This window comes from Lepus europaeus, chromosome 2 (genome assembly GCF_033115175.1).
Source record: "Lepus europaeus isolate LE1 chromosome 2, mLepTim1.pri, whole genome shotgun sequence".
Taxonomy (NCBI): domain Eukaryota; kingdom Metazoa; phylum Chordata; class Mammalia; order Lagomorpha; family Leporidae; genus Lepus; species Lepus europaeus.
Window position 1 is genome coordinate 62,934,028 of NC_084828.1, and position 15,117 is coordinate 62,949,144.

A 15,117-nucleotide genomic window follows, 5' to 3' on the forward strand; every position below is an offset into this window, starting at 1 on the left:
AGAAGGAGTGCCCTGAGAAATTGGGAAAAAACAAAGACTCTGCTGATAGAAGCCCTGGGAAGAAATGCCCAGAAAAAGATGATCAGCATCACAGTCTGGTGATGAATCAAGGTGAAGAATCAAGCCATTGCAGTTAACGCATGTCTAGCTTTCCCTCCTAACTAAGAAGTCAAAAGACATTGTTGGAGCACGTATGAGAGTTTTTATTGTTAGGAGATTCTGGAGGTGTTGAACTGCTAAAATATGTTGAAATTCCCTTTCCCCTTCAACTCGCTTTCTTGGAAATCAGGCTTCAAGCAACCCTGAGCATTTAAAACATTGCCCTCCACCTCTAAATACATAAAAAAGCCCGCAGAAGCAGTGAGGAAAATTGTTCTTCTAAGCCTAGGTAAATCCTTCTGAAAGGCAAGGAATCATTCCCAAATCTCCACTCAGACCACTGTGCTTTAGCTCACAGGACAGATACTACATCCGTGTAGTCAGTGGTTTTTCCTTGAACCTCTCAGTGTGCTTTAGGCACAGAATATATGGAAATGAACAAATACAATCAGGAGCAAAACACTGTAAAAAGCAACAGCAGAGGGAGCCAGTGAAAGAACAAGAAAATGAATGTGGGCTGTGGAGTGCAGGGATACTTAGGGTGTTGTCTCTTGGTAATTCTTAATTGGGTGACAAATTTAATATTCTATGAATACTAAATTTAATAAGTATCATCCTCAGACATTGCAACTTTTAATTCCATTCAATTTCATGGTATAATTAATTTTTGGAATTGTTAAAAGGATTTATTAGTGTAAATATTGAAAAATCATTATTAATCATTTATGAGTATATTATTGTATTACCATACATTGAGAGCAAAATATGGCCTCAGTCCTGTGCCACCCACTAACATCAAATCTAATCCTCACAGTGTAATATGGGGCAGGTAATTACTGTCTGTATTTTAAAGGTGAAGTAAATGATGCTCACAGCTTTAATTATTTAAGTCCACCCAACAGAAAGTAATGAAAGCATCTCTGTCTGATGCTGAGGCTGTGCCCTTTCTGTTACACAGCCCTGATTCAAGAGACTGGCATTTATGTTCAGTCTTTCATTCCCTTAAGTCTCTGAGTCAGTGATATTAATGTGTTTTCTCTTAGTCTAAAGATAAGGTGAGTAATTGAATTCAGCTTGTCTAGAAAAAGTAGAAGTAGCATTTATCAGTGAAAATTTAGCTAGAGAAAAATATTGCAAACTTCAGAAAGACTGAGCCCTGTAAGTTTATTTCCCAAAGAAAAAGTAGATGATTAAAATGGATAGGAAGGGACTCTATTAAAATCAGTTCCATCTGGGAAGAAAGAATCCCAAAACTTGGTTGCACTGTACTCTTTTTAATAGACTGAGTACCTTAGTAAGCATTCGTGTCTACAAAGGCCTCTTATGCAGCAGGTGTTCTAGGGAAAGTTTCCTGCAACAGCTAACCCAGTCTCTCCTGGGCCTGACAACCCCATAGACTTCCCTGGGACCTTAGACCACCTGTACGGATGGAGTCATAAGGCAGGATTGCCTCTTAAGTAGAATTGAGAAATAACTCTTTTTTTTTTTCTACTTTTTTTTTTTGACAGGCAGAGTGAGTGAGAGAGAGAGAGAGGCAGAGAGAAAGGTCTTCTTTCTGTTGGTTCACCCCACAAATGGCCGCTACAGCCGGCGTGCTGCGCCAATCCGAAGCCAGGAGCCAGGTGCTTCCTCCTGGTCTCCCATGCAGGTGCAGGGGCCCAAGCACTTGGGCCATCCTCTGCTGCCCTCCCGGGCCATAGCAGAGAGCTGGACTGGAAGAGGAGCAACCGGGATAGAATTTGCACCCCAACTGGGACTTAAAACTCAGAACCCTGGGGGGCTGGCGCTGCAGGCGGAGGATTAGCCTAGTGAGCTGCGGCGCCAGCCTAGCTCTGTCTTAAACTGAGAAATAATGCAGAACCATAAAGAATGTAAAAAAGCTTTAACTATAGCTAGTGTCTCTAAGGATCACAGAAGAGAAAAATGATTTGTAAATATCCTCAAGACAGAGTGTCCTGCTTGGCTGTTACTGAGGGTAGAAATTGAAAATGAAATTTTCATCTAAAAATTAGAATTGTATTGATCATGTTTATCAGTGTTCAGCCACTGTTTAGCGAAATTTGCAAAAGAGTAGCAGTTAATACCATATTGTATGTTGACATATGGTGATATAACATAGGTCCTTGACTGTACAACTTACATTTGTGATCTTGCTGATCTCGCATGTACTTTAAAGCTTACTCTCAAAGTGGGGGTCCATGTTTTATATGTAACTCTCAGCTTCCCCAGCTCCTGTCATATTGCCTAACATTTCTATGGTGGATTCTGGGGGTAAAAATTTGTTGACTGATTTGTTGTAAGATGGGATTTTCCACAGAGATCCCAAATATGTTTCTTAAAAACTGGTAAATACAAAATAGCTCAAAATCTGTTTTGTATTTGGCCAGTTTGTAAGTTAGTACTTAAATAGAAATGGAAATGCATGTCTTTGTTTAAGGTTTTGTAAAGTTAAATTTAAAGCCTGGAAAATGCAAAATAATACTCAACATTAAGCAGCTACTGAAGTCTACTTGTTCTTTAATATTTTTTAGGTTATTTGCTAAGAGTCGTTTTCAAAATGGTCATCAAAGCATGACATGGGATATTCTGATGATCAACTAAAGAAAAGTCTTGAATGCATATGTGTGAGAAACAAAGATTCTAGTATCGCTATTAATACTCTTTATGTGAATTGTTCTCAATATAGATTTCTTCAAACACTTCACAACTGGGTGGTGCTGAGCCTGTAAAACGCTGTGGAAAGTCTGCACTTTTTCAACTGGCAGAGGCAAGTTCCTAAGACTATATCAAGTTAAGATTTGCAGTGGTGGAAATCACAAAATATGTAATTATGACCGTATTCTTAACTGGGCCATCTTACCTGTCACCATAAAATGTATTGTATCTAACCTTGAACAGTGAGAGCATTAACCTTTACTTTCAGAAAAATAGGTTTTGCTATTTAAAGCCATTAATCTTTGAAAAAGTTTACCCAGGAATATTGTTAAAAATCTTTCTTACAGGTAGTATTGTTTTAAAAAGATTTATTTATTTATTCGAAAGTCAGAGTTACACAGAGAGAGGAGAGGCAGAGAGAGAGAGAGAGAGGTCCTCTATCCCCTGGTTCACTCCCCAATTGGCCACAATGGCTGGACCTGTGCTGATCCAAAACCAGGAGCCAGGAGCCTCTTCCAGGTCTCCCACGTGCATGCAGGGGCCCAAGGACTTGGGCCATCTTCTACTGCTTTCCCAGGCCATAGCAGAGAGCTGGATCGCAAGTGGAGCAGCCAGGTCTCAAACCTGGGATGCTGGCTCTTCAATCCAGGATGTTAACACAGTGTGCCACAGCACCAGCCTCACAGGTAGTGTTTAAAATAATGTTAGTTTTTATCTCACTTTGACGAGTAAAATAAGTCCAACCTGAACAGGAGAATAGGCTCATGGGTTGGAGTTGAGGTTCAGCAGGTTAAGTCCCCACTTGCAATAGTAGCATCCCATATCAGAGCACAGTTCCAGTCCTTGCTACTCTTCTTCCTGTACAGTTTCCTGCTTATGCACCTGGGAAAGCAGCAGATAATGGCCCAAGTGTTTTGGCCTCTGTCACCCATGTGGGAGATGAGGATGGAGTTCTTGTCTCCTGGCTTTGTTCTGTGCCAGCCTTAGCTGTTGTGGGCATTTGGGAAGTGAACCAACAGATAGAAGATCTCGCCCTCTCTTTTTCTGTTGCTCTGCTTTACAAATAAATAATAACTAAATAAATCGTTTCAAAAAGGTTAGCCTCAGTTATTTTCCTCTTCTCTAATTCTCAAGCCATCTGTATATCCCTGGGGGAAACTGTTATATCATGTGGTTAATGTTTCAGCTTTTAGGTTTTTAGTGAAAAAATAATATGAGATGCTCTCAAGTTTGGGTTTGTAACATCTATCAGTTACGCTTTGTTTCTAAAAGATTTATTTATTTATTTATTTGAAAGGCAGAGAGAGAAACCTGCTATCTGCTGGTTCACTCCCCACAAATGGCTGCCCCGGGCAGGACCAGGCCAGACTAGGACACTGGAACTCCATCTGGGTCACCCACATGGAGGCAGGGCCCAAGCACTTGTTGAGCTATCTTCCACTGTCTTCCCGGGTGCATGAGCAGAGAGCTGTAACAGAAGCCAAGCAGCCAGGACTTGAACCAGTGCCTGTAAGGGATGCCACATGTGGCAGCTTAACCCGCTGCACCACAACAGGACTGGACCTATCAGTTGCACTTTTGGTGTGAGGTGGGAATAAAATTCTACTATCCCATTAATAAACCAGGTAATATGCTTTCATAAAGTCTCTAAGGGACAGAGCCCTTCCTTGGTGGGGCGGAAGATGCCAGAAGCAGTTGCTGCTCCTGTGAGCATGAGCAGTGGTTTGCTCTGCCAGGCTGTGACACCCAGCCTAAAGGGAAGGTGTAGAAGAGATATCTTCCACACCATGATACTCACCATCTCAGCATGGTACTTTGGTGTGTCGGTGAGATAAATTAGGAGATACAAAACAGATCATCAAGAATCTCTTACACTAAGCTTTTTATTCTCTCATTTTTCTGGCTTTCCTTCCAATGAGTTCCCTCTGTGTTGTTTTGTGAATGACATAGTTCTTTCATAGATCCTTTGTGATTTTGTTTAACCCAATGATGACCTATCATTTTCTAAAATTTCTAAGTTTTATGATAGCCTTGTAACATAAAACTGGCAATTTTAAATATAGGATATGTTTAAACTAGGATTTTAAAGCTTAGCCAGATCCAAATTGGAACTATAAAAATACAAAGGCCTGAAATAACAAACTGTATAAACAGTTGAACAAACTAACCCTTTGGTGTTGGACTCTAAGCTGACATGTGCTTCTTTTGTGAGACAAATTCATATCTAAATAAAGGGCTGTGGATGCCTGGAAAACTCCATGGAAATGTTGGGAATGCACAGGAAATGCTTATACAGGGAAGTGAGTCCATGCATATTCAGCGTCTCACACAGCTGAAACAGTGAAGGCCTGACCTAGAGAGGCCTTGGGAACTGAAGCTGTAAACACATCTGAGGAAGTGGAGATTGTGAGGTTGTGAGTTGGTCTCATACATTTATGACTGTATAGATTGTCAAGACAGTTTATTTTAAAAAATGATTTTTCCCGGATGATGCAGATGTCTGTCCCTCTGCCTTTCCTGGGTGTGTAATACTTGTATGTATCCATATGTCTGTACACACACATGTATAAACAGACATAGGGATGCTTACGTAGTGAACTCTTAGTTATGAAAAAAGCTTCCAAAATAAAATATTAAACAATTTTTGTTAGAAATATATGAACTTTAGAAATACTTTGATATGTGGGAGTGTTAAAAAAATGAATTTGTCTTCTCATTTTCTTTCTTTGGTATGACAGTTATTTTAAGAAGGATTCCTTATTAAATCAAAGCTCATTAAAAAGACCACTTTTCTAATTTGTAGGGATACATCCCAAATACGAAACAGATGCTTAACAGATGTTAATGCTGGTATCATAATTTAAAGGGGTAAAATGACTGAAATAAGCCTATTCCAATTATAGCAATGCAGCTTATACTCAGAGTTAGTTTCTTATTTGAATAAAAATATATGCTGTTGATGAAAAATAATTTACCAAGAAAATCTTTTCACATTATTTTTTGTGCCACATGAGTATTATGCCATAATACTAAAACGATGTTTTGAAAGAATATCCTACAGCCTTTCCAATTTCTAGTTAAACCTAAATATGTGCCCAACAGATATATTAGCATCTCCAAATAATCCCTGGTAGATATATGCTTCTTTAATTTTTTATTCCATGTGAATTTCAAGTTCATTTTTTTAACAAAATCTAACATTTAACTATTTCTGGAGGCTTTTGAAATAAATACATGTAGATATTGGAGGAGCATTTTTCCTGTTGCCCAGAATTGGCACCATTATCTGGAATCTGAAGAGAGAACTTTAAATTCACACATCCCACAGGGAAAGTCACTAAGAAACTGCTTCCAATTTGGGCCAGACCCTTCACTTGGAATTTACAATCCAACGATCATCCCTTACACCAGAAGAGGGGTTCCTCCTCTTTTCCCCACTCACACCTTCCAAGGCATCCTTTGTAGGATATCATAGGTTCTGTAGTCATTGGGAAGATCCTGTGATTTTCTCTCTGTCCCAGGAAGGAAAGGAGAGAAGTGCTTTTTGTTCTTTATCCTTAGCCCCCTATCGAGAGAAGGGAAGGCAGCTCTGAGAGACCCATAGTTAAAAACAGGGGAGGTACACACAAGGTGTCTTCTTTGGTGAGATGCAGGAAATGTTTCCAACAAACTGATTGCAGCATCCTTCATCTATCTGACCAAGCAAAATGAGAGCTGAGGAAGTTGGCAGCAGGAAGAGCCTGGAGTGGCTGCCACACCTACAGTGTGGCATTGTAGAGATATGCATTTCCCAGGGGTCAGGTGGATAAATAGAAAATAATTCAGTTTGATGAGGCAGGAAGCCACTGGACAGTAATGGGGAGAGGTTGGCAGAAGGCGGGCCTGGCACAGGGTCTCACATCAGACACCTTTGCTCAGGAACTTCTCAAGTGCACTCCCAAGCAGGAGTGATAATCAGCTTGTTCACATGAGTGCAGCTGTCTTGATACTTAAATGCCAAAGTACTTCTTACTGTTAGTAGAAAGCTTGCAACCCACCCCTGAGTACTCTTAGAGGAACTCGGCCACCATCCCTAAACTCCCCTGATCTGTCCAGTAACTGGAGGGCACAGTATAGGACCTGTAGGACCCTGCTGTGGCTCTGAGACCACTTCCTTTCTTATCAGTGAGTACCCTTACTTGTTAAATATTTTGAATATCACCCATGCCCACAGCATGCCCTGAGAAGGTCAATGAGTCTTATGTAGATTCAGCAAACACAAAAAAAGGAAAAAAAAATTGTAGCCATGGGAAATTACTTTTACCTCTTCTATTCCCTAAACCATAGACTTTAGGGCTTGTGAAGGCCAGGATCCTGGCCCAAAGTAACCACTCCCCACCCCCTCTCCATTCCCTGGGGCTAAAGTGGCAAAAGGAGGGACTGAGCAGACCTCCCAGAAATGTGGGTTATTGCTTCCAAGAAATGTATTCTCCTTGATGAGATACAAGAAATATTTTGGGCATGTGTTTACACCTAAGTGAGCAAGCACAAAGAAAATTGGACACTGGCAGCAGGCACAAAGAGACTTGATTGGCCTGCACCCTCAGTTTTGGTGTTTCAAGGACCCTTACCCTGTCATTGGACCCTGGAGCTGGATGTCTTAAGAAAAGCCCTGATGTGAGCATATGATTGGCATTTTAAACTTAAGTATACTTTTTTAAAAACATTTTTATTTATTTATTTGAAAGGCAGAGTTACAGAGAGGGAGAAACAGAGAGAGGAGAGATTTTTCCATCCACTGGGGTTCATTCCCCAAATGCCCTCAATGCCTGTGGCTGGGCCAGGCCGAAGCCAGGAGCCAGGAATACCATCCTGGTCTCCCACATGGACAGGGGCCCAAGCACTTGGGCCATCCTCTGCTCCTTTCCCAGGATCATTAGCAGGAAACAGTATCAGAAGTGGACCAACCAGGACTTGAACCTGCATTCACTTATGATGCCGTCTTCATGGCAGCTCAACCTGCTGCACCTTAACACCCAGCACCTAAGTACTTTTTAAACAACTGAAAGTGATCTGAACGTTCTGGGATCTTTTCCAGGTTGTTTTAAGGGATCTATCCAGCCAGGAAGGGAGATTCCTGCTGAGGGTAGAGAATTAAGGAAAATGATACTTTATACTTGCACCTTCCTGAGGTTCATACAAGTACCCTTCAGTTAATCAGTTGCCTAAGTTGTGCAGGTACAATAATATACCATGTTTCCTTTTGCTTTGAAATTCATTAGAACAGGTCACATAAAGAACAGAAAATCATCCCTCCTGCAGATCATTATGCATAATACTTACCATGGTCAAAGGACACCCTGATGTAAATCAGCAATATATGTACCTGTACATTTCAGCCAAGAAAATTGTACACTTGAAGATCTCTGGTACCAAAAGTGCCTAACATAACAAATGGAGCAATTATGCTAACAAGTAATAATTACTGAAGGTCTGCTCCATACCAAAAGTGGTATGAAGCTACCTACATGTGTATGTACACATATTTTTAGTATGATAACTAAAATCTGTAAACAAAATCACCTTATTTCCCAGTGTCGTTTTGGTGTTTTAAAATACGGGTAGATGCTAGAGCACAAACCTAAAATACTGCTATTGGTTCTACTTCTTCTGATTTTTCTGAAATAATTTTAAATGTCATTTAAAAGGGATCATAAATTTTTTTTAAAAGACTTGAACCTTTAAAAATTATTTGAGAGGCAGATCAACAGAGAGACAAAGAGAACCCCTGTCCCCTTGTTCACTCCCCAAATGTGCGTAACAGGCCTGCCTGGAGGCTAACGCCAGGAGCTGGGTAGGTGTCTCCATGTGTGGCAGGAACCCACGTAACCTGACCCATCCCCACTACCTCCCAGTATTATCATCACCAGTAAGCTGAAGTCAGGAGCTAGAACCAGGTACAAAACCCAGGCACTCAACATGAGATTCCTAATCAGCGCTTTCATTGCTAAGTTAGATGCCTACTCTGGATTATAAATTTTAACAGCGAATTTTTCTTCTGTAAGTAAATGTTCTTAACTAACCTAAGGTATTAATGGTTGTGATTTACTGAGTACAGTGGATTAGACACTATTGTTAAATGCTGCATGTGGACTAATTCTCACAGTGTCCTCTGAAGTAGGTACCATAATCATTCTACTTTTACACATTAGGAAACCAAGGGGCATAGAAGTTATATCATTTGCTTAAGAGAATATGGACAGTAAGTGGTTAGAGCCAAGGTAGATTGAAACCCAGGAAGTATCTTTCTTTTAGTCCATGCTCTTAACCACTGGGTTGTTCTGTCACCTTGTTTTAAGACTGTGCAAGTTGCTTGTTATAGTAGTATGCATATTATAGAAGTCTCTGTGAAGACAGCTTACTCCTACACGTGCATGTGTGGCTGAATAAGATGACAGATTGTTCAAGACTGCTGTCAATGACATGGAGCTTATATTTCCTTTTTAAAAAATGTCTATACTTTTGAAACTACCAAGAAATATCTTACATTCTTAAATAAGTGTCTGTGGTGAATGTACTTTAGAAGATACTGTGAAGATTGTAGAAATTATGGTTACAAGTGCTGTCCTCAAGAAGGTCATCTTCTGGTTACACAGAGAAAAATCTCTTGGCCACTACGTAAGAACTGGAGTGGGAAGCCTCTGACCTCAGATGTGAGAGGTTAAGAAACAGGACTGGGGGCACTTACACTGGGAACCAAGTCAGAATCATGGAATCAAAGATGATTCCAGCTCTGAAACTGAGTGTTTGAGAGAAGGATGCCTTCCAGGTGTTTTTGGAGCTCTCCTTCAGGGAGCCTGGATGTTTACAAACAAAGGGTAAGTGCTACTGGTAGAAAAGGAGAGAGGAAAGATGTTAAGGGGGAAGGAATAGTTGAGGAAATTCAATACCACAAGAGTCAAGAGGGGAGGAAATTGATGATTAAGTAAACAGTTGAATTTGGAAAGCAGAGACCTGTGATGCCCTGAGCACAGAAGGCACAGTGGACACAAAAGACATTGTCAAGTCACTGAACTTGGCCTGTGGTACCACTGTCTGTGTTGCACTCTTCTGTACATAATTTATGAGATAAGGTGAAGTTGTGGAAGAAGATTCTGGATTTCTACAGATATACTCATATAGAAAAAGTCAAGATTATAGATCTGGAGGGTCCAAGGGAATTGGACAAGTTGTCCCTGTAGGATGAAGATATTTCAGAACCCTCAACTCTCTAGTTTTTCTTACATTCTCACTTTCTAAAAACCACTTAAAATCTAACAAATATATAAGTGAAGATGAATATACTCTAGTATCTATGAAAATTAAATATGGAAAATTGTGACTGATTTGAAGAATAATTGTGTTATGATATGGTTACATGCGATGTGGAAAATAGTAGAAAATCCCATGAACAATCAGCTGGCTGGGATCTCTGCAGTCACATTAGCATTCCCCACCTCTACCAGTACTGGTGGTGTTTGATTGAGGTCTGACTCTGTTTAAGTTTTCTGTTATATCTTCCTGTATTATTGATCGGCATTATCCCATCCATCCTTATTGTAACTCCTTTAAGCTCAGAATATAAACCTGCAGATCTCAGCTCAGCTCCTCCCACATTGTCATCATATAAATGAATTCTAGGACTTCAAATACATTCAAGGAGACCTTTTATTTGAAAGTGGTGTATTTCTTTCCTTATCTTTTTATGCAGAATTGCGAGCCATTTTTAGAAAACTCCTAAAACTTTTCATCTCATTCCCAATTGCACCAGTTTATTTTTGGAGGAACTGAAATATAGGAATGCATTTAATGACTGCCTTTAACATCTTTGGGAGAGAGTTTAGCAGATGGCCTTGTAGAGCAAAAAACGCCCCCACCCCATCCAGAATTCTGACAAACTATACTGTTTCTGATGAAATAGTGAGTGAAGACAAAAAAAAAAAATGAAATAGTTAATACAGAGAAATATTTAAACTACCATTTCATCTGGCCCAACTGTTTAATAAACCAAATAGGAAGCTATGCCCACATTTTGGTGTTGAGAGTTGCTTAAGCCACTGTTCTGTGGTCCGTTATTCTTATGATAAAGAAAATTGAATTTTCTTTGCAGCAGTGCTATTCTTTATTCTCAGGAACTGTCTAGCTATATGTAGTATTATGGCAAAAAAAATTCTGATTTTATTTAATTGTAAGAGAAATGCACATCTTGGAAAACTCTTAGGGTTAAGTCTACTGTGTTTTGGCAGATAATAAGCCATACAAAGTGATTATAAATATACGTTGGCTGCAAAGCATTTGTTTTATACTAAAAAGCAGAGATTTTGAAATTGAAACTTCTTGATTAGTGTCAGTAGGTCTCTTTTCACACTGCCTTGTTTTTAATCTAGCTGCCTCCTTTATAATAGACCATGAAAGACAAAGTATAATTAAGAATGAATAATATGATACATTTTGGAACTACTCATCATTTCTTAGTACCAGTTAAATGACTCCAGCTGTGATACTACTTCTTAACTATACATATGATTTATTATTTTTCATTCATTTCACTAAGTCTTTTTAAAGCAGGACACACTAAAGAAATGAATCAATATCTTCACATTAGTAGAAGGGAATATATTTAACATGTCTCTGATTCAAGCTTGAAGCAACACTTGCTTTATGACTTTAAAGCAAGTCCCTGATAACAAACTTGAAGCGTAAGGTATGTCTTGCCAGAACTAAAGCCGGCAACCTGCCTGTACTCAGGTACAAAACTATAATCCCTCTGCTGTACATCTTATCTCCTTCAGTATGTCTATTGAATTTTTTCTTCCTAGTCATTTTTAAGAGGAACTTTCTATTCATGGGTCCAACATGTCTACCCATAAGAACCAGTATCAGCACCAGTTTTTGTTCTCCTTTTGGGAGTGAGTTATATTGCTTCCTGCACATCACTGTCAGATCTATCTTATTACACAAAACAGAAATCTCAGTGTGATTTCCGTTGGCAGAGGTAAAATTAAAACATTGGTGATTAATTTTTACTGGTGTTTTAAGAAGGTGTAACTAGGGGCAGGGTGATTGTTGGTCTGGGCCAAGCAATAGCTTGATCATAATTAGCATTGTTTTGTATCCTGGTAAAGTAACTCTTTCCTGTATTAATGAGAATGCTTTTCCAACTCATCAATCACTTGAGAATTAATGAGCCATTCAATTTAACACAATTATCTGTTGAATGCCTTCTTTTTGAAAGCTGCTGGGATATTTTTAGAGAATGCAAAGGTGAACAGAATATATTTTATGCCCTCTGAATTCATTTTAAAAAAAATAGAGAAGTACCTAAGGATATAGATAATAGGTATCAAATATTTATGCTCATCATTTGATTTAAAATATTAACATTTTAACTTGTTTGAATACAGTCATGGGAATTCCATCCCTGAAAGGTGTCCAGGTGGTTTTCCATTCTCACTGTTAAAGAAAGTTATGTTAAATTTAAAATAATAATAAAAGAATAAGTTGTCATTTGCTAAGGAGTGCGCTGTGTGAAGGCCTGATTAACACAACCAAGCCCTCTGGCCAGAGAAACTTGACTAAATTAATAAAAGTTAAGTCTATGTTTCCCACAGCGAAGTTTTATTCCCTTGAGTTCACCCTAATTTGTGTTCTTTCATGTTAGCTGTGCGGTTGTGTGCATGTCTGTGCATATGTGTATACTATAGTTTGTATAAAGCACATTTGTTAAGCCCCACTAAAGTGTTGATATATGAAGCCACAGTGGATGAAAGTGGATATACTTGGATCCAAAAGGAGAACTGAACTTACTTGATGTGTTTCTTAGAGATGCCTCTTGAAAGGTAACTGATTTCAGATCTTTTTTAAATCTAATTTTGTTGTGTCTGGTTATTTTTCCTCAGCTGCAAAATCATTCAACCTTAGAATTAAACACTAGAGCCCGCCAGTTAGTGTACCAAAGCCATAGCTTGCTATTAATGACACTGATCTGAACATTACTATGAATGGTAATGATAGTATCATTGTTCTAACATTTATTCTGTATGGCCTCAGGCTCCAGAAGAGTGGTTATCACCACAACACATTATTCTTGCTCTGTACTAGGCACTATTTTCAGCTAAATCTGTGCAGCTGTTTGAACATCACAGAATTCCTAAGGCAAGTAATGTTAACATCCACATTTTAACCATTAGGAAACTGAGGCATAGAAACATTCAGTGAAATCCTACAAATCTTTCTAGGCCATGACTTTGATCATAACTACTCAGTGTTAGAGCCTGTCTGCAGTCTGGGATGATCTGGCTTCAGCATCCCTGCCTTTGAATCTACCTGTCAGTGTAGACTTTGCTCACATTAAGAGTGAAGGCTTTTTTTTTTTTTTTTTTTTTTTTTGACAGGCAGAGTGGACAGTGAGAGAGAGACAGAGAGAAAGGTCTTCCTTTTGCCATTGGTTCACCCTCCAATGGCCGCCGCGGTAGGCGCGCTGCGGCCGGCGCACCGCGCTGATCCGATGGCAGGAGCCAGGTGCTTCTCCTGGTCTCCCATGGGGTGCAGGGCCCAAGGACCTGGGCCATCCTCCACTGCACTCCCTGGCCACAGCAGAGAGCTGGCCTGGAAGAGGGGCAACCGGGACAGGATTGGTGCCCCGACCGGGACTAGAACCCGATGTGCCGGCGCCACAAGGTGGAGGATTAGCCTAGTGAGCTGCGGCGCTGGCCAAGAGTGAAGGCTTTTTATGAGTTAATACATCATAGCTATTCTCAGGTACTGTTTATGTCACATGGAAAAGGCTGTTATGATAGACTAAATATCAAAAACCAAAGTCATGGAGTTTATCTTGAGTGATCTTTGTAGTAATGGGCAGGAGTCTAAAGTGCTTGTAAAATACTTAGAAAGGGGCCAGTGTTGTGCTGTTGTGGCCATCTGGGGAGTGAACCAGCTCATGGAATCTCCCTCTCTCTCTCTCTCTAACTCTGACTTTCAAATCAAAGACATAAAATGCTTTAGAACAAGTATACTTTAAAGATTCAATCTAACTTTAGGCTTAAGGAAAGGTGAGTTTCAAAAAATCCAGAACAGGTCACACAAATAAGCTGTAAAATGAAATAGGGCCTGGGATTGATGAGAATACCTTACCCTTAACTGCTACCAGGTACACACACGCGCATGCGCACACACAAACTCTCTCTGTCTCTCTCTCTCTATATATGTCTCTTTATATATATATGCTTCCCTTATCCCCTCCAGTATAAGAATGAGGAAAATATTTTTTTTCTAGTAGAGATTGCCTACAAGCACTTGTAAAAGAATAGGAACCTTGGGGCCAGCACTGTGTTGTAGCGTATAAAGCTGCCACCTCCAGTGCCGGCATCCCATATGGGCACCAGTTCGACTCCCGGTTGCTCCACTTCCAATCCATGTCTCTGCTATGGCCTGGGAAAGCAGCAGAAGATGGCCCAAACCCTTGGGCCCCTGCACCCACATGGGAGACCCAGAGGAGGCTCTTGGCTTCTGGCTTCAGATTGGCACAGCTCCAGTCACTGCAGCTTATTGGGAAGTGAATCCGCGGATGGCAGACTCTCTCTCTCTATCTGCCTCTCTTTCTCTCTCTGTATAACTCAGACTTTCAAATAAATAAAATAAATCTTAAAAAAAAAAAAAGAATATGAACCTTGTACAGCAAAGATCCAAAGAGGAATATAAAATAGTGGCATCAATTGGTTGGCGGGAAAATATTCTAAAGTCCAGTGTGAGCTAGGGGTTAGCAAAAATTAAAATAGGCTTAAAGCTATTTTTAACTATCTGGAGGTAGATGAAGATAGGAGGATACTTACAGTGTCTAGATTAGAGAAAAGAAAGTCAACAACAAGAGAGAGGAGAGAGAGTGAGATTTAATTAGTTTGCCATCATTGGGGGAGGGGAAAAGGAAAATTATGTTCAAACCAGTAATGTGTGAAAAAAGCTAAGTGAATATTAAATCTCTTAGCAAAAGCTAGATTAATATGTCCTTAGTATATTAATTCAGGTTTCTAGCAGCAGAAAAACCAGATTGTAACATGCTGAAAGACCTTGTAAATGAGATTTCAGTCTCACTTTTGGTAATCTGACAAATTTTGGAAAATAGGAGAACTCAATAAGAACAAAAAGGAAAAAAATAATTCTAATTTTCAAAAGGAGTTAGTGTGTTATGTCAAATTTAGATAAACCCCTACAAACATTTGAAAGTTACGCTAGTAATACAGTGTTTGAAATCACAGAAAAGGAGATGAAAACTGGGAATCCTCAGAATTTTCTGGAAAGGGGCAATGTAGCATCCCAGGATGAGTCTATCCCAAATGTCTGCAGACT

At 39.7% G+C, this 15,117-nt stretch overlaps 1 protein-coding gene across 9 annotated transcripts in view; it reads left to right on the forward strand.

Moving 5' to 3' along the window:
• Positions 1–15,117, forward strand: part of BBX (BBX high mobility group box domain containing) — a 280,483-nt gene that overhangs the window by 225,996 nt on the left and 39,370 nt on the right. For all 9 annotated transcript variants that reach the window (XM_062207541.1, XM_062207531.1, XM_062207610.1 and 6 more), the window contains one exon: positions 2,786–2,866. In XM_062207541.1, the coding sequence (XP_062063525.1) occupies positions 2,786–2,866 (81 nt within the window). The remainder of the gene's footprint in view (positions 1–2,785; positions 2,867–15,117) is intronic.